The sequence below is a fragment of the Hemicordylus capensis genome, chromosome 7 (assembly GCF_027244095.1).
Source record: "Hemicordylus capensis ecotype Gifberg chromosome 7, rHemCap1.1.pri, whole genome shotgun sequence".
In the NCBI taxonomy this organism is placed as follows: domain Eukaryota; kingdom Metazoa; phylum Chordata; class Lepidosauria; order Squamata; family Cordylidae; genus Hemicordylus; species Hemicordylus capensis.
The window spans coordinates 23,003,869-23,031,024 of NC_069663.1; the positions used below are offsets into that span (position 1 = coordinate 23,003,869).

The window sequence follows — 27,156 nt, forward strand, 5'->3', positions numbered from 1 at the left end:
GGGCTGGGGGCGGGGAAGAATAAGCCAACACTGAGGTCATTCTCATCACCGGCCCTACCTGGGTAGGACAGGGCAAGCCCAGATAGGTCTGTGCATCTTCGGCCCCAGGATCACTCCTGATCTTGCTGCTCCTCCCCTGGGGAGCCCTGTTGGGCAATCCAGGCTTAAAGGGAGCTTGGAGGACAAGCATGCACCGCCTACCTTACCTGATGGTTGGGTGCAGCTCCACACCCAAATTGTGTGTGAAGTGCTCCCCAATCGCCTGCAGGGACTTTGGGGTAAATCTGCATTCGGGGTAAATATTGCACTGTATGAGAACCACCACTTTAAGAGGTGCCTCTTGACTCAGTTAGCAGGGTCTGATGGGATGTTCAAGGCAGTTGGACTAGATAACCCAAAACCCCCAGTGCTGTGATTCTTTGATGCTACAGATTGATCACATTGAGCCAAGCTCTCAGTGTACCTTCTGAGACCTGTATGATGAAAGTGAGGCCAGGACATACTGGGAGGTTTCCTGGCAGAATTGCTTACAGTTCCAGAAAAAGATTTCATCCATCCACTTTCAACACCCAATTCCTGTACAACATGGGATTTCTGGGGAACTGTGCCATCTCCATCGTCATCATTTTCTATAACTTGCTGAGGGTGTGCCCTGGGGCTCTTGCCTTGGCCTATAAAGTCCTCCAAGTCAGTCCCTTGATGCATCAGTCAGCTTAGGTGATCCAGCTCTGCTCTGAGTTCTCCTTGATGCTTGCTCTTTTGAGTTGTCCTTGATAATTCATCTTCCAGCATGATGAAGGCTCTGCTGACCACATGCCTCCTCTTGACTCTGCTCTATCCAGGTGTGTAGGAACCAAAAACTGATTTTTACAATCTCAATATGCAATAGACATCTCTGCTCCAGTTTACTAAAAACTCCAGGCTCTTTCCCTCCAGTTCCAACCCTTTAGACTCAGTTTCTTTTTTCTCTCTAGCCTTCGAAGGCTAGAGGCCAGTTCTACTGGATCACTGCAGAAAAGAGTCTAAAGGGTTGGAACTGGAGGGAAAGAGCCAGAAGTTCTTGATAAACTGCAGTTGAGAGGGAGAGCCGACTGGAGCTTAGCAGAATAGAAGGACAGCCCTGGATTAGAGAGAAGTAGTGAAGTGTAAACCTGAGCATTTTTAACTCTAGTGCAGGACTGAGCATTACTGACCCAGTCTAATAGACTGTTTTAAATTACATGCATCATGAATGTAGGCGATCGCTTAGGGAGGCTCGTGCCTAAGAAGCCAGCAAGACACTAGGGCACCGCAGTGTCCCTCCTGCCCATCAACTGTATGCAGCCTTTCTATTGATTGATTGATTGATTGATTGATGATTTAATGTATATCCCACTCTTCCTCCAAGGATCTCAGAGCAGCTTACATGGTTATTTTTATGTTCACAACAACCCTGTGAGGTAGGTTAGGCTGAGAGATACATGACTGGCCCAGAGTCACCCAGTGAGTTTCATGGATTAATGGGGATTCAAACTCGGGTCTTCCTGGTCCTAATCCAACACTCTAACCATTACGCTATGAGGGCTCTCAGTTGAAAAGTCCTTCTACCCAGTTGCCACTTAACAATCGCTGTTAATGATCCTAATAAGGGCTCAAGATTGAACTGAAATGGCACATCCAGAAAATGGCCTTCTTCTTGGCTCCTGCTAACAGAGCAAAGGTGGCCAAGCTTCTCTGTCTTGTCCTTTACTGATGTAGGAGAAAAGGAGATCTCCCCTTCCTCAATGTTTTTGAACGTGTATTGGCATTTCCCTTTTGCAGCAGCTCCCAACAGCCATGTTGGTCAGAGAGTGCTGCGGGTAGAGGGGCTGCTATCTGTGAATGTGCCACTGCACAGAACACTCTATGGTTGTTCCCTAGCAATGGGTTCAATAGAACTGGACCCTCCTCCAGCCCTTTTGTAGCCAGTCAGAGGATGGTTGATGCTGTAATAGGGGATCTCCAGTTTCCAGCCAACACAATGTGTTCTGGGATAGCTCTTTTGATCATTGAAGGACCCAGCTCCCAGATTCTAAAATGGAGATCGCAGCTGCAGTACTCGTATGTGTGCTAGATATCCTCATTCCCTTAAATGTTCAGTCTTTATTTAAAGGGCAGAGGGGAAGGTTTTTGCTCAAGGAGAAGCAAGGAAACCACACTTGGTAGTATAGTACCCAACCTTTCAAGAAGATGACCTGCTTTCCAATGAGTTGAAAAGAAATGCAGCCATAGACAAGCACTCAGAGCTTATTTTGTAAGCTCTTTAATTTTATTTAAGCTATCTTTTAAGTTCATAGGGAAAGTAAGGAATGGCTTACTTGAGCAGTCCATTGATTTCAGAGGAACTGTTCAATGGAAGCTGCCTTATACTGAATCAGACTGTTGGTCCAGCCAGCTCAGAACTGTCACCACCAACTGGCAGCAACTCTGCAGGGTTTCCAGTGGGTCTTTCTCAGCCCTACTTGGAGCAGGAGTGTAGCTATAATGGAGCAGACGGGTTCAAAGAACCCAGGTCCCCAGCTCCATCCCTCCCTATTTTCTACATTATCTTCCACACTTCAACAGGCCACCCAGGGAGAGGGGCGATCACGGGACCCCTCTCCCCTAGCTATGCCCCTGACCTGGAGGTACCAGAGATTGAATCTGGAAGCTTCTGCATGTAAGCATGCAGTTGGTCCTTCACTAACTGTGGCCCCACTAACTTTGTGGGACTGATATATGTATTGTGTAACTTACATAGGTGTCACTAAGGCATTGCATCTATCTCTCTATCTCCCTCTCTCTCTCTCTCTCCAGTGGCATCTCTAATCTGTTACCAGTGTATTGGCACTAAACAAGCCTGTAACAACCCTTTGGAGCTAGAATGTGCAGAGGGTGAAGACAACTGTGTCAGCTTCGCTGGGGAATTGGTGCTTTGTGAGTAGAATGGGATCTCAGTTTGCCTTGCTTAGTGTTTTTCATTATAAGGCCCGGGGTCAGTCATGGCCCCCAGAATCTTAGTGTGGCCCCCTGACACCTTGCTTATTGGGTCTGTCTGAAGCCTTGGCCAAAGCATCATACTCTGCACTGGAACCATGCGGGGACAGCCATTTCCACTAGGCAGTGCTGCACCTTGCCCACCACCACCAGCAGGGAACAGCTTGAATGAAAATAGAGCCCTCCTGAGCCTCTGCACCATGATGCAATGCATGAACAGAGTGTCGGGAAGAGTAGCCCTTCTCACTGCTTCCTCACAGTGCTCTTAAGAGACGCCTCTCTCTCATAAAGGCCGTCCCAGCACGGAGAATTGTGCAGCAATGTGCAGAGGTCAGCACAGTAGGAAATACTGGCCCAAGTGGTCCCCCCTTGAAAATTAGTGGAGACCACTGGCTTCATCCTTAATGGGTGAGTTCCTTGCTTGCTCAGCATAGCACCAAGAGATGAGTCTCCTAAGAAGATGAGGCATCAGCACAGGTAGAACTTTGAATTGCCCCAACATTGACTGCAAAACCGTTCTTTCCAATGTCCTTTCAGCCTCTCGGCACCCTTTTGGTAATAATTGCCTTCTTGTTGCCAAATCATAAGGGGGCAATGGATGGGCATAGGTGTGGCAATTTGCCCTAGTCCAAAATAGGGATGTGCAAAATAGGGATGTGCAAACCATTTGGGGGTCAAACCAAACCATCCCCTGCATGGCCTGAGTCACGCAGAGGCCAATTGTGCAGGCACGGCGGCCTCCACAATGGCTGCCACACTGGTGGGGGAAGGCCAGACAGCCGGTATGGGCATGAAGTAAGGCTGTCAGGGGGAGGGGGAACCTCCACCAAGCCTGGCCACCTACAATAACTCCCCTGAAGAGGGTAAGTTTAAAAAAAATTATTTGGAAAAAAATGTACGCGGGTTCAAGAGGTTGCCGGACCAAACTAACCCTGTCCAGTTCGGGTCCAGTCTAGACTCGAACCGAACTGGACCAGCCGATTGAGTGCACCCCCCTACTCCAAAATACAGCTGTGAATTTGCCTTGAGGCTTTAGGAAGGTGACTCATGCTGGGGGCTCACCAACCTGGCCTAGCCTTCATTATCTCCCCACTCCCCAAAACGGAATTGGACAGATTTGACTAATGCCCTTTTTATGGCCAAACGACCTGGCTTGCTTGATGGATTGATTGGCCCACCCCTCTTGATTGGCCCGCCCATGCTCCTGGGTACCACCAACTCTCCATTATCCTTGTGATCCTTTCATCATTGAAGTCAGTTATTGATTTTAAAACACTTATCAATGTTTAGGAAAACATATTCTCAAACGGGCTTTTGACGTTGTACTTTCTTGAAAATTCATTACAGTTTGAAAATATTCAGAACTTAATCTCAGCTCCAGCCCACAATCGATCAACTAGCAAATCCACCCCACTCTGAAGTTCCAGGTTCAAAAATGACCAACTCTAAGAACACATGGGTTGATTGATTATTTATTTATTTATTTATTTATTTATCTATCTATTACCTTTCGATAACCGTGCATCTCTGGGCGGTTAGGTTGAGATGATAATATGTCTTTAGCCAAAGATGAGAGGAGGGTGTCTGATATCTCGCCAAATATCTAGAAAGAGTCATCAGTCTCTAAAAAGGCAGACTAAAGCTGAGATTAGGTTCTGAATACATACAAAACTTAATGAATTTTCAAAAGAGCTCCATGTCAAAAGTCACTCTGAGAAAATGTTCTCCTCAGTGTTGGTGAATGTTTTTCAATCAAAAGCTACCACCACAAATGATGGGAATTGTAGATATTTGTTTTTGATGGCTTTTCACAGACAATTACACCTTCAGCTTTTATACGAAGACTTGTACCAACTCCAAGTACTGTGAAACAGGCATTTTCAGAACCGTTGAAGAAACTGGGTTTTCCACGTCCGCGAATGTCCGTTGTTGCAATTCTGATCTATGCAATGGAGAAGATAACCAGAGTAAGCATCTCCATCCCTTTAGAAAAAAGAAAAAAGGAAAGATTGTGCTGGCGACCACAGAATTATGTGGCTTTCTTGGTAGAATACAGGAGTGGTTTACCATTGCCTTTCTCCCACACAGTTTGAGATGATGACTTTGCCATTGTCACTGAAGTGAGCATCCCCCTCCAGCACTTTCCTATATTGCTGCTGCCCGATATCGGTGACTACAAATGTATATAGGGAAGCAGTTTAGAATGAAATGTGTAGAGATTTCAGGTTTCCCCCAACATTACCCATAGGTGCATAATCAGTTGTACACAAGTCATCTTCATAGCTTGTGCAGGAGATCCTCAGAATGTAAACATATTGGGTGGATTCATATATCATGCAGACACACAGACAAAGCTTAGTTTCATGCAACATCCCTAAGCCTTGGAGGTGCGAACTTCCCCTTTCCCTGCCCACATGGGCCTCACAAGGCTTCTAGTTCTGGTTTCGGTTAGAAAGAAACCATGATTGGTTGTGATGTATGAATGGACCGATATTGGTTTATTCTAATCAATTTACTTGAAATAAACAAAGATCTGGAACCCACAGCAAACCTTGGTTTCACAGCCCAGTTTATTTCAAGTAAGGGGCTTAGAATGAACCAAAATCAGTCCGTTCAGATATCACATAGGTATATAGGAACATAGGGAGCTGCCTTATACAGAGTAAGGCCATTGGTCCATCTAGCTCAGTAGTGTCTACACTGACTCACAGCAGCTCTCCACACTTTCAGAAAGGAGTCTCTCCAAACTCTACCTGGAGATGCCAGGGAGTTAAACTGGGGCCTTCTACATGCCAACATTCAGGTGCTCTTCCATTCCCTCGGGGAAATATCTTACAGTGCTCACATGCATTCACCCATCCAAATGTAAACCAAGGTGGACCCTGCTTATCAAAGGGCACAGTTCATGCTTGCTATCACAAGACTAGCTTTCTTACCTGTCTCCTCAGCTCAGACATCACAGCCAGTCTTGTTTTGTTCCTCTGCTGGAAGCAGAATTCCTTCCAGTCTTGTGCAACCAAGGGAGGGGGAAAGTGTGTGACCCTGAGACTCAGAGGCACTACACAGAACCAATGTTGAACCCTGGTTCCGTGAGTTCTCTCAGCCAACCCATTGCTATCTCTGTGCTCAAAATAAAACAAGGTCATTTATTACCATTAAAATTATGAGAGGAGAGAGGAGGATGGTAGACCCCTACCCACTCTGCAGTTCATCCAAGTTGCCACGATTGGGTAGGAAAAACCAACCCCCCTTTCACTCCTTGCTTACCTTTTGGCTTCTTGGAAGGGTTCTGAGCTCAGCAGGCTGCAAGGAACTGCAGCATCAAAGGCAGAAACAGAGCAGCAGTTTATCTGAGAAGAGAGCTGGTCTTGTGGTAGCAAGTATGACTTGTCCTCTTAGCTAAGCAGGGTCCACCCTCATTGCACATGGGTGGGAGACTAGAAGTGTAAGCACTGTAAGATATTCCCCTCAGGGGATGGAGCCACTCTAGGAAGAGCAGAATGTTCCAAGTTCCCTCCCTGGCATCTCCAAGATAGGGCGGAGAGAGATTTCTGTCTGCAACCTTGGAGAAGCCGTGGCCAGTCTGTGTAGACATTACTGAGCTAGATAGATCAATGGTCTGACTCAGTATATGGCAGCTTGGACATAATATTGAGCAGGTCAAGGTTTTTAAATATCTAGGGGTTGTATTCCATTCCAGTGGATCCCAGAAAGCCCATCTTAGCTTTGTTTCTCACAGTGCCCAGCAGATGGCAAACGCGATTTAAATCCTTTTACTTTTTGAGGCACTCTTTTTATCCCAGCGGCTGTCAAATTATTGAAGGCCAAAATATGAAACTACATCATCTGGGCACAACCCAAGAAAACCTTATTGATTGGGGTTTAGATCAGGCGATGACTATTGAACAATGACTGTTGGACATTGACCTGCAGGAGGAGTGAAGCATGGATACCAAGGGGAACATATATAGGCTCCCAAAATTTCAGTCATAAACCAGCTGAATATTTAGAGCATATATTTTTACCTAAGTTCAGGAGAGCACTGACCCTTGTTCATTTGAATGCCCTTCCTTCTGCAGTTCTGGACGGGAAATAGAAATGAGTTCCGTATGCATTGTGTCGGTGCCCTTGTGGTTCAGGGCATAGAGAGTCAGTTGCTCATGTCATTCTTCATTGTCAGTTTCATAGGGATGCCCGTATTAAATTCATTGCTCCGCTCTTACAATATTATCCTGGCCATACAGAACAGTTGCTGCTGTCAAATTTTAAATTTATCTCAATTAATGTGGCCAAGTTTTGGTTTGTTGCATCCATACTTCAAAAGAGATTGTATAAGCAACCTGAATATTTTATAAATTATAAATTTCTTATTCTTAAATATATCTTTGGTCTAAGACTGTAATAAACTTACTACTCCTCAAGGCAACCCACAGGAAAAGAACACCCCAAACAAAGAGTGCAACACTGAAGTTAGAGATAGTAGATCTGTCTTATCTGCGTAGTGGATTTCAATTGCAGAACATGAGCGGGAGGTGGCAACTCCTTAGAAGTCTAGCAAGAGAGGGACAGAAGAGACCAGAGAAGGGGGAAAGGCACTGAATCCATGTTTTGACTGTAGGATTTGAATTTTGCAGCGCCACCTAACTTAAACCTTCAACCCAATGGCCTTGAGTGCCCAAGCTGCTTTGACCTTGATGCGGATCATTGCCAAGCTGATGACACTGTCGCTTGCCTGAGTGATGAGAGTGTATGCTATTACGTAGGTCTTACTATCGAAGCACGTAAGTAATGTTGCAAATATTTTTTTTAACTGACTTGCTAGAATTTTTTTTAAATGTAAAAGTTATTATTGGTGTTGCCGTTTTGGAATTTTAGTAAGGAAAAAACTACATTCTTCCTAGTGCTAGTTCAGGGCCTCTGTATGCCTGAGGCAGAGTACCAAAGGCTGCCCCCCCTTTGTGTGATCTCCATTCCCTCTCGTCCTCCTCTAAGTAAGGGACAGAAGGGCATGTTGTCCACTTACTGGTGGCCCCAGATGTGCTGTCTGAGGTGATAATCCCACCTTGCCTCCTAGAAAGACCGCCCCGTCCCTTCCCCTCAACCCAGATGATACGATCCCTCCTTCTCCCTTTCCCTCATTCTCACCAGCACATTCAACTCAAATAAACAAAGTATGAGGCTCTTCTCATGATCAGCCTAAAACGGGCTAGGAAAGCCAAGCCCAATCTGTATTGATCGTAAGAACTCCAGGAGCAAACTCACAAAGAGGGCAGCCTCCTAAATGAGGTTAAGAGAGCAAGTGTGGGGCATTATGGGAGTCCTGGGGGTATGTGTGCAGAGATGCTCCTATCACCCCCCCCCCCAACCTTCCGTGCTGCCTGAGGGAGAAGTTGTACATCTGAGTGTGAGATCTCCACACCCAGACTCTTTGAGAGGATCATCTGTGGATGAAGTAAGCTTTTGACAGCTTCCTTCCCTTGCCCTTTTTGAGTCCTTTGTGAGAAAGGGCTTTATCTCTGAGGAGATAGATAGATAGATAGATAGATAGATAGATAGATAGATAGATAGATAGATAGATAGATAGATAGATAGATAGATAGATAGAATAAGAGGGGGAAACAAGGGGGGGCAATCCATAATTAGCTCACTTCATTACAAGTAATGCTCTCTTGTAGTCCAAAAAATGGGCTCACAAACAATATGCTGAATAGGTCCTTATTTCTTTGTTCAGAAATGTGTTCCATAAGCTCTAAGATATGTCTGAACACCTCTTTTGGCATTGGCTATCTGCTTGTGCACCACCTGGTCAAACCTTTTCTCTACTCACTGTTCCTACCTGGCTGAATTTTGCTCAGGTTATAAGGATGTGGCTTCCTTTGTCCAGAGACCCAGATGAGCCACAAAAGGATCTTCTCATGAGCATGTGCTGCTTGCTGCACTATGTTTCACAGAAGGAAGGGTCTGGCTGAGCAGCAAGCAGGGTTCAGCTAAGGTTTATAACAGCAGCAGCAGCAGCAGCAGCTACTACTACTACTACTACTTTATTTGTTAGCTACCATATAACAAATTGTACTCTGGGCAGCTCATTACTGCAGTAAAAAAAAAAATCCAATAAAAACACAAAAAGCAAGACAAATTACATCACAAAATTAAAAATACAATGCAAAACACTTTTTGGACAAAATTTAAGCCATATAAAAAACCCACTTCAACGGGAGGTCTTCACTTGGAAACTAAGGGAACGAAGTGAAACCACTAAGAAAGCCTCGCTGGAGCTGCTGTTCCATGGATGGGGTGCCATCACCAAAAAGGCCCTCTCCCTAGTATCCACCCATCTCACTGCCATATACCTTCACACACACACACACACCTCTCAAGGTCTCCATAGGTGCCAACTGTCCCTATTTATGGGGGTAATCCCTTAATGGTGGTCCTCATCCCTAGTCTGTGCCTGTTACTGCAAGCTGCTAGAAGTGCCATTCTTTCGGGTTCTTTCCCCACCCCAGGGTCTCGAGTCATTATTTGCCACATTCACACAGTCCTTTGAATCTAGGTTTAATGTGAGTTGCCAACATTTGTGTGATTGTGTGAATTCATTCCAAGGTAGGATTCTCCAGCTAGAAACCACCTTGGCATGGGTTCACACAATCATCTCAATCTTGGTAACCCACATTAAACCTAGATTAGAATGATTGTGAGGCTGTTCTCACGTGCAGCCTAATGCAGGTTAGGGCAGTCCAGCCTCGCTTAGGCTGTGCATGAGAACCAGCAGGATCGCGCCCAATACTGGCAGGGCAGAGCTGCCCAGTCTAGCTTTTTATCCTGGTGTTTAAAGGTAAAGTGTGCCGTCAAGTCGATTTCGACTCCTGACACCCAGAGAGCTCTGTGGTTTTCTTTGGTAGAATACAGGAGGGGTTTACCGTTGCCTCCTTCTGCACAGTGTGAGATGATGTCTTTCAGCATCTTCCTATATCGCTGCTGCCCAATATAGTACCAGCAGGGATTGGAACCGACAACCTTCTGCTTGTTAATTATTTATTATTTGTTTATTTAAAACATTTATATACCACCCAAAATGCAAGTCTCTGGGTGTTTACAAGATAAAAACAGATAAAAAGATTACAACATTACAACAATTAAAATTTAAAATATTAAAGCTATTTAAAACACAATTAAAACAATATTGAATTAAAAGCCTGGGTGAACAAATGTGTTGTGACTGCCTTTTTAAAAGTTGTCACAGATGGGGAGGCTCTTATTTCAGCAGGAAGTGTGTTCCAAAGCCTCAGGGCAGCAAGGGAGAAGACCCATCCCTGAGTAGCCACCAGACGATCTGGTGGCAACTGCAGATGAACCTCTTCAGATGATCTCAATGGGTGGTGTGGTTCATAGCGAAGGAGATGTTCCCTTAAATACCCAGGACTACGCTGTTGAGGGCTTTATAGGTTATAAGGTGCATTGTGGGATATCCAATGGCTGGGATGTGTGGTCCTGGCCTCCGGAGCTCAGTGCTGCATGGCACTGCGAATCTGGAGTCACTCGTCTGGAGAGGAAAGGTGAGTTAGCCTAGCCTTTCTCCCTGCCCACCCATGCTGCTGTTTGAATAGCCACTCTGTGTGTCCTTATTTTCTTATGTGCAATATTAGAGATTATAGTTCTCATGTGAGCATTCTTCTTTTTCTTTCCCAGCTGAAGATACAGAGATGAGGTTGGCTTACCAAAGTTGTGGAACACCAGATCTGTGTCAAATCCCAACAGGAGTTGTACACACTGTTGGTGGATCAATTGTCGCCAACATCAAATATTCACAATGCAGCATTCCTCAGCAAATAGATCAACAACCTGAGCTCAACCCTTCCGCCACAGATTCTACCACTTTTAGGAATGAGGTGGGAGGGAGTGGGGAGCTTAGTAGTCACAGCACCACAGATCTGGGGCTTGAGACTCCCAGGATCACCCTTTGAGCAGTTGGTGCAGGTGGATGGGATGTCATAAGGCAAGTAAAATGGGACTAAATAAAGTTTGGGGACTAAAATGAAAGAAAAGGTGGTTTGTGAGTTAAATCCTCATTGAATCATGATCCAAATAAACAAATACAGCAGATAACCTCTGTTTCAGTTTGTGTCTGCATATGCTCAATGAACAATTTCTTGGGGGACAAACTGGTGCCTAAAGATGGAGGGAGGAGTCTGGGTATTTTTGTGTGCATGTGTGTACAGTATTGTGACCATTTCTCCTGCCCGTCCCTACTCAGTATCAAGAAAAGAGGGTCATATTGAAGCAAGCCATGAAATGCAGCTGCCTCTGGATAAAAGCAAATGGAAATCCCTCAGGCAGCACTAAGAAGCAGAGGTGCACCTCGGTAATCTTGGAGCCGGGACCTAGAGGCCTTTGGAGCCCTCCCCCCACCCCCACCGCCCTGCAAGTTGAGCATCATTTTTAACACGTAGGTTCTTGAGGGCACAGACCACACTACTCAGGACAGACTAAAGGGGATTGGAGGTGGGCAGGAGGAGCAGAGGCCCTGGACTTCAGCCCCAACATTCAGGTCTAAGAGCATCTCTGCTAGGAAGATAAGGCAAGCCTCTATGGTGGGTATCTTGACAGAGGCACACCAAACGGTAATGAGAAGGGATTCGGGTGCGAGGGACCCCTGAGCTTGAGCTGCCATGGAATGTCAATGCTCAGATTTCAAAGCCATCTTCAATCAGTCACAGAAGAGAGAGTTGCACAACACTGGTCCCAGTGACGGGCAAGTAGTCGGAAAGTTCTAGTTCGAGTCAAGGATGTGAGGCCCATCGGCCAAGAGGTAAAAATACCGGAGAATGACAGGAGACTATATATGTAACCAGGGTCATAGGACAAATTCCTCACTCAGCAGAAAGAAACATAGCTGGCACCAGGAGATACTGATAAGGAGTACGGTCAGCAGAAAGGCCAAATAGTAACTCATGTCCAAGGCTCTAATTGGCACCACAGGAAAACTTATGTTTAACCACAAATCTCATATTTCGATGGATGTATTGACTTGCTTTCAATCTATTTAATCTGGCAACTGTGTACATTGGAGGCACAGTGCTTGTCAGACTTCTGACTTGTACTCTGCCTTCATGATCATGAATCAAAGCTAATTTGAGCACCACCCTCATTGAATTGACTTGTAAAAAAGAGAATTTCTCTGTCAGGCAACGGGTTATCTTGCCTAATCCTCTTTAGTTCGGTTAGACGCCCCATTGTCTGTCAATTTGATGGAAGGATGATCTCAAGGGGCTGAATTAAACAGGAGGGCAAGGTTCCAGAGGATTTTCTTGCAATAGCCCAAGCTCCAGAAAGCCCATGTCAGCCCTCCAGAACTGAGTTGCTTTTGCTTCCTTCTCGATCTGGCCAATTGCCGAGTCTGAGTCTCTCTCTGGACAGGGTTGTGCTCCCCCAATGGAGGTGGTCCACAACTTGGGGGTCCCCTTGGACTCACGGCTCCTGCTCAAGCAGCAGGCAGAGGCCGTGGCCAAAGGTACCTTTGCCCAGCTTTGGCTGGTTCACCAGTTGCGGCCCTATCTCGACTGGCAGGCCCTGGAGATGGTAACTCATGCCCTCATCATGTCTCATCTGGATTATTGTAATGCGCTCTACCTGGGGTTGCCCTTGAAGGTGACTCGGAATCTTCAGTTGGTTCAGATTGCAGCGGTCCACCTGCTTATGGGAGCTAGAAGATACGATAGTGTGACACCTCTTCTGCAGTCACTGCATTGGTTACCTGTTTGCTTCCAGGTCCAATTCAAAGTGCTAGTTCTTACCTTTAAAACCCTTCAGGGCTTAGCACTTGTTTACCTTCAGGACTGCCTCTCCTGGCAAGGCCTATCCTGTGAGATCTTCTCAGGTTGCCCTTCCTTCGGTCCCTGGTCTCGGAGAGATCCATAGTACTAGGGCCCGTGGAAGGGCTTTCTCTGTTGCTGCCCCTTCACTTTGGAACTTTCTACACACACACACACACACACACAGAGAGATCCGGTCTGTCTCCTCTCTTTCAGCCTTTAAAACCTTATTAAAGCCATTTCTTTTCGGTCAGGCATTTGCCCTTTACATTTTATTTTTTTAAGAAAGAAAGAAATCTCAGGTGCTGTTCCTGCTTTGTACACCGCCTGAGTCTGTGGATTGGGCAATATATTAAAACTTTTAATTAATTAATTAATTAATTAATTAATTAAACTTCAACCTTTACCCACCCAATTTTAAAAGTGATTGTTGTCTGTGCAAGAACAATAATTCATAATGTCCTTGGAAAGAGCTTTCAGTCTGTTCCACTAACAGGTCTACTGGATTTTCTACAACAAAGTGGCAAATGGCCAGAGATCTTCACTTTGTTCCCTAGAGAAGGTGGGGCTTTGGGGATGGCGTTGAGCCCAGCTGCAGCACCAGAGAAATGTCAGAACTTTAAGAGCAGAAGAGCTAGTCCAATCCAGACAGAGAACTGGGAAACTAGGAGAGTTAAATTCATCCGTTCATTCATTCTTGATTATATTTAACACACTGTCACAAAATGGGAGCATGCTCAGTTCCGAAACCAGGTAGGACCCATCTCTGTCCCACTTTATGGCCTTGTGAACAGCCCTATGAAATATCCAAATGAGTGTGTGAATGCATCATTTCTCTAGTACACCTGCCTCTCAATGAATATCCCAAACTATTGTATCATGCAGAGAACAACATACGGCAGGTAGAATCCAGTCTGTAAGAGTGGGTGCAGGGCATGCGTAGTAAAACCTGGTAGGAGCATTAGTTGTTACAAGTCTATCCCTATTATCATCTGCAGAATATTGGAGGCATTGGTGAAGCCAGTGCCGGGGAGGCCTGGTGTTCACCTCCCGGTCGATTTGGGGGGCCCCAGTGCATGTATCCCTCTAAACCAGGGATTCTCAACACTGGGTCCCCAGATGTTATTGGACTTCAACTCCCATAATCCTCAACCAAAGGCCACTGGGCCTGGGGGTTATGGGAGTTGAAGTCCAATAACATCTGGGGACCCAACGTTGAGAATCCCTGCTCTAAATGGTGGCAAGCATTTAGAATGGTGGGCACGAAGCACAGAGGGGGGAGGTAGGCAGGTGGCAGAAGCCACAGCAGCAAGAATGGCCTGGTGGCCAGAGAGGGGAAGGGAGATGCAAGGGCAGAGGTATCCCTGGGGTGAGAGGGCCCATGTTCAAGGGAGACGCTTGAACACCTGCAGCTCTGCCCCTGGTTGGAGGGTTTGGGCTTGACTTCTCAGTTCTTGTAATAGGGGATCCTGTGTTCTGCATAAACGTTAGCACTTGCTTTCCATTTTGGCATGTTTGTAGTCATGTACACCATAGGGGTGTTCTCGCACTGATTACGAGGGTAGGAGAAGCCACCTAGCCAAATTCAGGAGCCATGCCGATGGCTGATTGGCCATCGTGAGGATACTACAAGCCAAGTAGGCGGAGGGGGGGAATGTTCATCTGTGAGCTGGGTACGGAGGGTCAGGGTCAGGGTCAGGGTCAGAGGCCAGCCCATAGCTCCAGTGTAGGGAAAGATCTTCCTGTGCCTCCCGCCTCCATACAGAAGAGCATTTCCCCCTCCTCCTACCTTGCTTGTTGAGTTCCCACAATGGTCAATCAGGTACACACGTAGTTCCATGCTTCCCCTATCCTAGTAATCATCATTAAAACATACCTCTAAGGTTGCTTGGCCACATCCCTTTTACCAGTGATCGTCACTATTTTTCAAGAGGCAGCCCATTCGGCAGAAGATCTTCAATGTGAGAGCTATTTTCCACTGTAATGACCTCAGTGCGAAGAGAGCCTTTAAGCACGATTGAGCCCACTCTTACGAGGTCTATGGGTAGGCAGTGAGAAGGACTATACTTCCCAGCACTCTGTACACGCCATCACACATGTAATTTTGTATTTTACATGCAAAGTAATCAAGCTCCTCTTCCTTGAATCTGAGAACACCATTTTCCTCCCCCCATCAAAATATCTGGTTGAAACACACATAGAGAACGTGGATGTTTATCTGCATTTTCCATTTATTTGGATCATGATACAAATTGAGGATTTTGTCCATACACCACATTTACTGTAGCTAGAGTCCCCAAGCCCCAGTGTTTGAGAAGACCCTTCATGCTCTCACCACTAGGCTGCAGGTTTCCACTCCCACTCCTACAAATGGCAAGATCCAAAATGAGGAGAGCTTTGATCTGCCCTATTTATGTTCCAAGGATGGGTCTTGGAGCAATATCCCTGGCTTTTGTGCATTGCATTCGAGTGGCGTTAAATGTTAAATGATACAGAGTTCCTTCTTGTACTGCTCTGCAGAAATCATTTGTTGTGCATCCTTTGAATCCAACTTTGTGGACGTGGCCCATGACTGGAAAGAAAAAGTGGAGTGATCACATAGGTCATTTATCAGAGCCTTCCAGATAGGGTGGGGGAGGGGGGTTAAAATTATGTATGTCGTAACATGACATTGCCCTGAGCAGTTGTGCACTGGGGGGGAGGGGTATAAATATTCAAAATAAACGCATTAAATAGATATATTAATAACATGCACATTAAATTCCATGAACACTACACATTCTGGGCAACATCCAGAATAAGTTAGTTGTGATTAAGTTCCATTGGAATTAATGGGTTTTACATTACTCATGACAGACTTGTCCCATTGATTTTACTGGTGTTCATCACATCTGGCTAGTCTGGATGTGCCCTCCAAGATTCAATGACTGAAGATTGGTTGCAAGCATTCTTCACAACCGCATAGCTTGCAATCACAGGATCTCTTTCTCAACAGTAAGCAGTTCTCTGGGGAAAATCTTTGCTCCAGATGAACGACAGACAGACACACCGAGACACTAGTAAAAGGGCTTAGCAGTTTGCACACATATGAACATCGTATCTCTCTATGACTCAAATCTTTTTTCTATGAGGTATCATTCCCCACATTTTCCAGTGGGAGAGTTTTCCTCATTTTCTGGGACATTAATGAATTTTTTCTGGGGTTTTGGATGTTTATGGTAGTGTAACCAAAGTTCAGAACCTACCTGCAAAAAAAATCATGTTTCTATTTTTCATGGCTTGGTCTGGGAATTTCATGTCAGGCAGTGAGGCAGTGAGGACTTGCAGCAAGCCAGCAGCAAAACCTCTTCTCTCTGTGTGACTTTGGGCTTTTTCTAGCTCTATGTCTCATTCTCCATGCCTTCCAATGGGAGAATGTTTAAGCATTTTCCAGGCCATTAATAAATTTTTCAGGGATGGGGGTTATTCTTTTGTTTTTGTGTTTTGTTGGTTTTTGGCAGCCTAGATAAGCAAAAACAGCATAAATGTCATGTTTCTACCTTTTGTGATTTGGTCATAGGAACATAGGAAGCTGCCATATACTGAGTCAGACCATACATCCATCGAGCTCAGTATTGTCTACACAGACTGGCAGCGGCTTCTCCAAGGGTGCGTGCAAGCAGGAGTCTCTCTCAGCCCTCTCTTGAAGATGCTGCCAGGGAGAGAACTTGGAACCTTCTTCTCTTCCCAGAGCGGCTCCATCCTCTAAGGGGAATATCTTACAGTGCTCACACATCAAATCTCCCATTCATATGCAACCAGGGTAGACCCTGCTTAGCTAAGGGGACAAGTCATGCTACCCAGGTTTCCCCCCTACCTTGCTTCCACACAATCATTTCTACCCAGATTTTCCTCCTCCCTTGCTTCAACACAACCAAAAATTGGGAGCACACACAGCTCCCAAACCAGGGTAGAACACGGTTTTTGATTGTGTGAATGACCTCATTCTCTCTCTTTCACTCTCACTCTCACTCTCTCTCTCTCTCTCTCTCACACACACACACACACACACACACACACCAGTTATAGAAATAACTAAGTTGCATGCTCATACAAAGCAACAAAATATAACATTAAATGTTTTAGGACCACTCAAAACAGCTTTCCTCCTTGCTTTTCGGCACAAAGAAAGAGGGCGAGATAACCCAACACACACAAATCCCTCCTTCCCTAGAGAGGTAGGGGTCCCCCCCACCCACCCCGTTCTGGCCAGAGGGAAACTCTACTCACTTGTGACTTCACCAGAAAAGTCTATACATTTATCCTCATTAGCGTAGCATTGGGCGAACTGAGATACTTCACAGTCCTCTGAGCCAAAAGCAATACATGCAGGGCACTCTTGATCATCGAGTAGACCTGGTGCTCTGAAAAGCAACCCATACATTCAGTACATGGATGTAGCCCATTTTGTTTGTTTGTTTGTTTGTTTGTTTGTTTGTTTGTTTGTTTGACATATTTATATACCACCCAAAAAAGTCTCTTTTTCATGTTTGCTGCCTCTTCTCCCTTCATTGTCTAATAAGCCTGCACGGGGTGGCCTTCAGATCATGTTCTGCAATTGAAATCCACACTACTACCACTACTACTACTATTACTACTACTGATATGTATATACTGCCCTTCAACCAAAGTTCTCAAAGCAACTTACATAGAAAAAAATATATGCATACATAAGATGGTGCCCTGTCCCCAAAGGGCTCAATCCAAAAAGAAACATAAGGTGGACACCAGCAACAGCCACTGGAGGGATGCTGTGCTAGGGATGGATAGGGCCAGTTGCTCTCCCCCTGCTAAATATACTACAATTGCCCCATCTGCAGTTACCCCCACTAACTGAGCAAAGAGTTAGAGTGGGTGATTTTTAAAGTGGTGATTCTCTTTATCAAATTATTTATTTATTAGATTGTGAGTTCTTTGGGGACAGGGAGCCATTTCATTCATTCATTCATATCTATGTAAACTGCTCTGGGAACTTTGGTTGAGGAATGGTATATACATATTTGTCATATTTGTATTTGTCATATAAGAGAATCGCCACTTTAAAAGGTGGAGTAACACTGTAGTGAATATTCCAACACCAGAAGGCCTTCAGAATAAGACGGCAGTTAAGGTGCTTACCATTTCCACTTATGCTCCAAAAACTCTGGAAATGACAAGTAAAGGCAATCCCCTGAACCGATGCCATGTCAGCAGTAGAGGTTTTGTGCATTTATGTTATGCTGACATCACAAATGAGGCACCACATACCCACTCTTTGCCTTGGTCTTTCCACATGGAATTGGCTAAGGAGGGATGTGTCCTGCCAGGAATTCAGCAGGAGCACCTTCCCTGACCACTTCCTGGAGATCTCCCTAATACATTTCTGCTTGATGCATCTCTACAAGGCACAATGATCCCCGCAAATGCCACCTACTATAGAAAATGCATAGGGGGAAAATCCAACAGGTCCACAATCCATCCGCAATCACGTCCAACCGATACATCTCATGGATTCATATACTGTACAAGCAATGATGACAATAATCTGAAACCTCAACCCTTTTCACTCTCAGGGACAGATACAGTTATAAAAGATTTTTAAAAGATGCAGGTACTTACAATCTGGCACTGAGTCATTTGTGAAATCACACACTAAGTTTCGGCAGCACTCCATATTCAAGGAAAGGAATATAGTAGATTCTGTAAAGAAGTTGAAATGGCCTGGGATACACTCTTTGGCTGTTGCACACTGTACTTCGTTATAATAAGAATGTATACCCACTGTGAAAGAGAATCAAGAAAGAAGTATCTTGATCTGCAAACATTCCGGTCCGTTGTCTCCCAATTTACATTTCTTATGACATTCCCAGTTACTTTTCCTGGCGCTTGTGGTCTTTTAAAAGATAGAAATCTGGATAGTATTTGGCAACTTAATAGTTAAAGACATTCCTTTTGGAAAAATTAACCAGCACTTAGGATTCGGTTCTTGCCAACTGCCTTTGGAAAGTGGAATTTGAAATGTAATTTGGGGGATTTGCCTACTTTTGAATGGAAGCAGAACTTCCTTTCGGCTCAAGTTCACAGCCTGGGCACTCTTTCTGGATAACCCACGACATATTTGACACCTCTGCATCTCTCTTGAGCTCAAGGCATGGATCAGCCAACCAGTGACAACCCGAAATTTGAGGGCCATACTCTGGCTACCTATGCACCATCATCTTACCGCTGCCTCATCTGGGAAGTGCTTGAGCCCTCTTCTCATCTTTGGTAAACTCAGGTATTTGGGTCTCTATGAGCACATTTCTGACTTCTAGTAGAGTTTGTGACTGTGGCTGCTGCTGCTGCTACTACGACTACAAGAACTACAACTACAACAACTACTACTACAATTTATGTCCCCTGCTAACTGAGCAAAGAGGCACCTTTTAAAAAGTGGCAGTTCTCTTGTATTTTGCAGGGGGAGAGCAACTAGCCCTATCCAGCCCAGCACAGCATCCCTCCAGTGGCCGTTGCTGGTGTCTATCTTCAGTTTCTTTTTTAAATTGTGAGCCCTTTGGGGAAAGGGAGCCCTTTTATTTACTTATATCTATGTAAACCGCTTTGGGAACTCTGGCTGAAAAGCAGTATATCGATATTCATCGTATTCGTATCGTATACGTATTCCTGTTATGCACCACTTTTCAACAAAAGTTAAAGTGGTTTACATAGAAAAATAAATATAAATAAATAAATAAGACTGCTCTCTGTCCCCAGAGGGCTCACAGTCTAAAATGAAACATAAGGTAGACACCAGCAACGGCCACTGGAGGGATGCTGTGCTGGTGTTGGATAGGGACAGTTGCTCTCCTCCTGCTAAATATAAGAGAATCACCATTTTGAAAGGCACCACTTTTCTCAGTCAGGAATGTGGGACCTCAAGGGCAGGAAAGAACCCACCATTCCATATGGATGGGGCCATAGCGCAGTGGTACAGGATCTGCCTTGCATGCAGAAGGTCCAAGGTTCAAACCCTGACATTGACAGATAGGGTTGGGAAAGACTCCTTGGATGAAGACTACGACTACAACTATTACCACTGTGAGTATAGTCAGTGTCGGCTATGCCTGACATTTTATTTATTTATTTATTTATACATACATACATATATTTATATCCTGCTCTTCCTCCAAGGAGCCCAGAGCGGTGTACTACATACTTGAGTTTCTCCTCACAACAACCCTGTGAAGTAGGTTAGGCTGAGAGAGAAGTGACTGGCCCAGAGTCACCCAGCAAGTGTCATGCCTGAATGGGGGTTTGAACCCGGCTCTCCCCGGTCCTAATCCAGCACTCTAACCACTTCACCATGCTGCCTCCCCATTGACAGATAGGGTTGGGAAAGACTCCTTGGAGGCAGACTACGACTACTACTACTACTACTACTGTGAGTATAGTCAGTGTAGGCAATACAGAGCTAGACAGACCAATAGTCTGACTCGGTATAAGGCAGCTTCCGAGGTTCTGCCAGGATGCTGAGAATTCTTCCTCCATGATTCCCAGTTCCCACTCATAAAACTGCACCTCTCACCAGTCTTTGTGGGGAGAAAGGCTTTGAGATGAAGCCAGGCTCAACAATGTATTTTAGACAGGGCCTTAGACCTGGCTTACCATCCAATGTCCTCACTTGATGTTTCCTCCCTTCATTGTTTGATACTTCTTGTCTGGTGAACGCAGTGATGTGGTGGCAAACTCAGAAGTGCAGAAGGTGCTCTCCATGATAGCCCCCTTGGCCATGGCCCCCCACCCCCAACAGCCAGAGAAGCTGAGAAGTACCAGCGTGCCGTCCCTGGGCCTCCCCCCCACACCTCCACTACACCCCTTGGTGAATGTGCAAAAGGTATCTGCTTGAAAGGTCTCTGGTGTTTCATGATGCTGGGTGAGATTAAATGATGACGAGTGCACATGCTAATATTAAGTAGGCACGAAGCGCTTACTCACTCATGTCGCCTTCGAATTCAAGTCTCAAGCATCGCTTTTCTCCACATTCCTTTCTACGGACTGTACATATTTTATCTTTTCTGGCATTGCCAACGTATTTGCACCTGGTAATGTCACAGGAAGACGGTGCCACTGCAGAAAGGAGAGAGGGTACAAAACCTCAGTGCCACCTCTACAGTATTTGTTAGGTCTGTGCTATCGGACACAACCGTGGCAGCCCAAAAGCAAGCATCCCCCCACGTGCCATGCAGAAGCAGATGCTGGAACCAGTGACTGTGCTGGGGAGGTACAGCGTTGCCAGGAGGTTATGTGAGGATGCTGGGAAAACCCACAGGGGGTTGGAAGTGAAGGACTATACGCTGTCTCTTGTCTCAATGACATAGGAAGACAGACTAGTGAGTCAGAGGGCTAGAGGGTCAAGACATTGGTCATCCCTTCTCTACTGCTCTATCCCTTTGATATGTAGATTGCTACTCTCAGGGACTTCCTTCCTTCCTGCCACTTCCTTCCTTCTCCCTTCTTCTTCCCTTCCTTCTACCAACATGCAAGCTCCTCTCCCCTGCACCATGTGTGCAGAGATGCAGAATCCATCTGCATCCAGCTTGATAGATAGATTAGAGATCCTATCTCCGCACTTTCCTATCTAGAATGGAGTTCTCTAATAAATTCTCTTCAACCAAAGTTCTCAAAGCGGTTTACTTAGAAATATATATATATTACTATGCTTTTTGTTACCACTATTCAGCCTCATTTAAGATTTCTTTACTTCATGAGCAGAGCTTCAGTGAGAGGGGGCCCATTTTAAAATCTTGTCTCTGGGCCCCTCCAACCTTGCTACGCCCCTGGACCCACTCCTGTGCTTTGTGGAAGCAGGGATCAGCAAAAACCAGCTCCTTCATCCTCCCACATGTACCCACATAGTGCTGGTACTTCTCATCATGAAGCACTAATACTTCGTCCATATGTCACCCTTTCCCTCCTTTCTGCATGATGTCCAGTCTTCCAGATCTTTCTGTTTTCATCCACAACCCACAACTTCTTTTCCCTTCCAAAGAACCCCAGGCAGCTCCTGGCTATAGCCATGGCATCTTCTCTCCCTAGAGAGAACAACAACATTGGATATTTGGTCTCACTCACCTGGAGTGAGCAAGGCCAGGAGGAGGCAAATGCACAGGACAGTCTTCATAGTGCTCCAAAGATCAAGTGGCAGGAATGACTCAGAACGGAGTTGGGCCAACCAAGACGACTGGTGCATCCAGGGCTTTACTGGGAGGGATTTATGTCGAGGACCAGAGCCCCAGGGCAACACTTGGACACAACTAGTCTTGAGTCATCATGCTTGCTTTCCAAGAAGTCCCATCGTGTTATACTGGAAATGAGTGTTGAAATGGGATGAAATCTTTTTCTGGAACATCATGAATGTTTCACAGTGATCTTCCAGTCTGCCCTACTCCCCATTCAAATCCTTCAGAACTGGGGTAGCCAGAGCTGTTCACCGCTTTGGATCACTGCTGGCCCAGTACCCACCCAAGTAGCTTGCTGAGCAGACACCTTTTAAAGCGGTGATTGTCTTGCATTTAGCAGGGGGAGAGCAACTGGCCCTATCCATCCCCAGCACAGCATCCCTCCAGTGGCTGTTGCTGATATCTGCCTTATGTTTATTTTTCACTTGTGAGCCCTTTGGGGACAGGGGTCCATCTTGTGTATGTAATGTTTATTTTTCTAAGTAAACGGCTTTGAGAACTTTGGTTGAAGAGCCATATTTAAATATTTGTTGTTGGTTCTGTTATTGTTCTTGCTGCTCATCATCATGATGAACCTACTCAGGAGGAAGGGGAGACCAGCTCAGGTGCCTCCTCTAGAGTATGGCTGCCCTGAGGATCCAGGAAGGGCCAGGGTTCCAACCAGCAAAACACTCACCAGGCACCAGCCTTTAGCAGCTTCCTTTCAGAGTTTTTGTTGGCAGCCTGCCTTGCTTGACCTGGGTTTGGAAACCATCCTGGATGCAGGAAAGCACATCCACAGCCCACTTCAGAGAGATTACTCTGTGCATCTGATGATTTTATCTTCCTAGCAATCTAGTGGTGCTCAGACCTGTCTGCAAACCTGGAAGTATTTTTGCAGTGTCCAAGTTTTTACTCTTTCAGTATCCTTGTATTTTTTTAGTTGTTGTGGTGGTGGTTAAATATATTTGTATCCCACCCCTCCAGTACGACACAGCTCCGGGCAACTCACAACAACAAAACAATAAAAGTAATATAAAATTTAACACAATAAAATAAGTTAGACTCAATGTAGAATAAAAAACATTAAAGCAAATCCACTTAAAATTGAAATTTAAAACCCACCACGCTCGATTAAAACACATTAAAAAGCCTCTCTGACTAAGTCAGTTTTAAGATTCTTTTTAAAAATCCAAAGAGAGGGAGCGTGATGAAGTTCTTCTGGGAGGGCATTCCAGAGCCATGGGGCCACAACCAAAAAGGCCCTGCCTCTTGTCCCTGCCAACCGAATCTCAGTCAACAACTTGTACAAGGTGTAGCCTGCCATGCAGGTTGTTAAGAGCACATCTGCACTAAAAGGTTCTAGCATTTTTTTAGCAGTTTACCGATCATGTCTTTCCCAGGCTTGTGTTTACCAGAATCCTGCTTCCCCCCACCCCAAGACCAGCTTCAGCTTACCCCTGAAGCTGCTCCCAGATGTTCAGAAGGTTCAAGTCTGAATGCTGGAAAGGGTGCTGAGCAGTCCAGCCCTTGGGAACACTGGAGAGCTCTTAGGCAGGAACAGGGTTGCTTGGCACAAGAGGCCAGGACAGGCAGTAGCAACTGGGGCACAATGTGGAACTGGCTGGTCTACAGATGCAAAATCTGGAACAAGCGAGACTGCCAGGGCCGGGCCAGGGATTGAACTGGAAGGGCAGAGCTTGTCCCGATAACCTGCCTGTCCTGATACCTTGTGCCAAACAATTTTGTTCCTTCCTAGGAGCTCTCCAGGGTTCCCCAAGCCTGGTTTGGCCCGAGTTTGAACCTTCGAACTGAACCGGTTCAAATTTGAACCGATTTGAGGTAAACAGGTACTGGGGATTCCAGATTCCTGGGAAGCGATGACCATGTGGGGTACACATCAATCTCTTTGAAGCTGATTTGGGACATTTGTTCCTGAATCCAGGGTGGTGAGGTTGACTTGGATCAGGTGACAAGGAGAGATAGAGCCAAGTGTCATCTGCATATTACTGACAACTCAGTCCAAGTCCCCAGATGACCTCTCCCAGTGGTTTCATGTAGATATTATATGGCATGCGGGGCAAAACTGAACCTTGGGGAACCCAACAGGCCAATGGCCATGGAGACAAGCAGTAGTCTCCCAGCAACACCTTCTGGACCCTTTCCCAAAGAAAGGACCGAAGCCATTCCAAAGCAGTGCCTCCATTCCCTATTCAATATTCAAGAGGTGGTCCAGAAGGATAGCATGGTGGATAGTACCGAACGCCACTGAGAGGTCCAGCAGAACCAAAGGGGACACACTCCCTGTCAAGCTCCCAGCACAGATCATCCACTACCGCATCCACAGTTTCAGTCCTATATCCAGGATAGAAGCCAGATTGAAAAGGGTCTAGATAATCTGTATCATCCAAAAGCTTCTGCAGCTGGGATGCCACCACACACTCTATCACCTCGCCCAAGAAGGAAAGGTTAGAAACTTCTTGGGCAAGGTGAAGGAGCCTGTGGTGGCATCCTGGCTGCAGAGGGTTTTCCATTATATAGATCATCGAGACCATTTTCACTCTGTCAATGAAACACAGCATTCCATCCATTGCTTCCCGGTGCTGCTCTGCAGCTCCTGTCCTTGGCCTATGAACTCCTCCAAACAAGGTCCTTGATGCATTTTCCCCTTGCTTGATCCAGTGAGCTATGAAAGCCAAGGCACCCAAATTACTCAAGGCATCCTTTCCCAAAATCTGCAGTCAGAAAGGGGGAGATTGCTGATGCAATACAAAAATAAAATTGCACCTCCACAATATCCTGGCTCCTGGGAGGCAAACAGGTACTGGGTACTCCTAGTTTCTTGGAAGAAAAGATTATGTGATGTACAAATCGAGCTCTTTGGAGGTGGTTGAGCACATTGGCTCCCACTTACTGGTTGACCGGAAAGCAAAATTGCCTGCAGTTGCAGCAAAAAGAAACCGTTGTGAAACACAGCACTCCACCCATTGTGCCTTGGTGCTGCTCTGCAGTTCCCGTCCTTGGCCTATAAATTCCCCCAAGCAAGGTCATTGCTACATCAGTCTACTTCTGTTCCTCTGAGTCCTCCCGAGTCTTTGCGATCTTTCCAGCACAATGAAGGTTCTCCTGAGCACCTGCCTCCTTTTGGTCCTGCTCTCTCCAGGTGAGTATGCAGGACCCAAGAATCCTGACTTCTGTTCATGGGCTCTGAGAAGGGATTGCATTGTGAGTGAGCTAAGAAAGCCAAGGCAAGGGCCTAGACTGTGTTTTCTTTGAAAGAGGAGGAGGTCGAGCAGAGTAACAAACACCACTTGGCACAATTGCTTATATTTTGTGGCCAACTTGTTTTACTTTGACAGAATGAGGTAGTACATATGCTGGTAACCTCTAGGCTAGATTACTGCCATGCACTCTATGCTGGGCTGCCTCTGTTAGTAGTCCAGAAACTGCAGTTGGTCCAGAATGTGGCAGCCAGGTTGGTCTCTGGGTCATCTAGGAGAGACCATCTTACTCCTGTGTTGAAGGAACTCAACTGGCTGCCGATACGTTTCTGGGCAGAATCTGTGGCTGCCCCTGGACGTTGGAATGAGCTCCCTGTCGAAATAAGAGATTCCCCATTTCTGACAACTTTTAAAAAGACACTGAAGACACATTTATTCTCTCAGGCTTTTAATTATATTAATAGTTTAAAAAAATTAATATTGGGTTTCCAATGTTTCCAATGATTTTAATTCTTAATTGATTTAATGATTTCAATATTTCTAATTGTAAACCACCCAGAGATGCAAGTTTGGGGCAGTAGAGAGATATCTTAAATAAATAAATAAAATGCTGCCCAAAGAACGGCATCCTCTCCCTTGTCTGGCAAGAAGTATCTGGCAGGGACTTGGGCCAGAAAAATCGTATTATATTACAACATTATCCTGCCATCTGCCAAGGAGTTCAAGATGCAAACACGATTCTTCCCCAACCACCACCTTATGCTCACAATGACCCTGTGAGGTGGATGAGGCTGGGAAATGAGAGACTAACAGCCCAAAGTCATCTAGTGAGTCTGAGTCAAGATTTGAACCCAAGTCTCCCCACTCCTAGTCAAGAATGACAGTAAAGGGTTAAGGGTTAAGAACTGCCCTTCTGCCTTCTCCCACCTGCACAGCAGTTTTCTCCTATGAAAGGGTGGGCCCAAGCGCCTGATTCTATTCGAATCGATTCAAGATTCTGATCCCTCCTATTAATTCCCCCAGATTCCCAGATTTCATAAAAAAAAAAAAAGAGCTTGAGAAACATAAACTGAGTAGTACCCCACTGCCATGAAGGTGAGAGAGGGTATAGTTGGCACACGGCAGTTGACAGTTGGCACTGTCCAAAAGACAGTCAAAATGAATAGAAGAAATGAAGGTGTGTAATGAATCCCCATAGGGATTCCCATAGGGATTCATGGAGGGAAAGTTATTATACACCAAAGAATTCAAACACTTGAAAAATAGTGACCACACATTTTGCCCCATAACTCCACTTCTACAAGGTCTAGAGCTGCTCTTCAGGCCACAACGGGGAGGGACACCCTGCCACCCTGCTGGCACTCCAATGTTCTGCCGCCTGAGGTGACTGCCTCACTTCGCGTCATAAAAGGTCTGCCACTGCTTCTATAACTCTGCTGCTGCATTTTGTAATACAAAAAGCACTGGGGAGGGACGGGACTCCAAGCAAATTTAAAGGCTACAATGAGTTTAATGACTGCAGTGAAAAGACAAGAAGGTCAGACATGACCAATTGGTGGGGGGAGGTGGCTTGAGGGAAGGCAGGAGCCTGCCTTCCCCACATAGCAGCAACTTTAAGACGGCTCCACCACTCCCATTCCCAGATGAGCAGCTCCTCCTACCCTACTTTCTGCCTGGGTAGCAGATCAGGGCTACCCCGGGGAGGAGTGCAGGGACGAGATCAATCGTGGGGTTTCTCACAGCCAGCCGTACCTGGGCTTGCCCTGCTTAGGTAGGGCTGCTCATGAGAATGATCTTACTGTGTCATGTTAATGTAGCAACACCGAGACGTTTCCCGAGTGCTGTTACCAACATGGGTGGCATGTTTGTTTTTCCTTTGTCTGCAGTGGCAGCTCTCACATGCGAGTACTGTAT

General features: G+C 45.8%; 1 protein-coding gene across 1 annotated transcript; it reads left to right on the top strand.

The window, feature by feature from the left end:
- The first annotated feature begins 790 nt into the window (after positions 1-790).
- LOC128332871 (phospholipase A2 inhibitor gamma subunit B-like) lies at positions 791-11,027 on the top strand. The gene is made up of 6 exons (XM_053267647.1): positions 791-842; positions 2,062-2,079; positions 2,815-2,934; positions 4,809-4,961; positions 7,629-7,775; positions 10,684-11,027. The coding sequence occupies exons 1-6, from the start codon at positions 791-793 to the stop codon at positions 10,956-10,958; spliced, it is 765 nt and encodes a 254-aa protein (XP_053123622.1). The 3' UTR covers positions 10,959-11,027.
- The last annotated feature ends 16,129 nt before the right edge of the window (positions 11,028-27,156 follow it).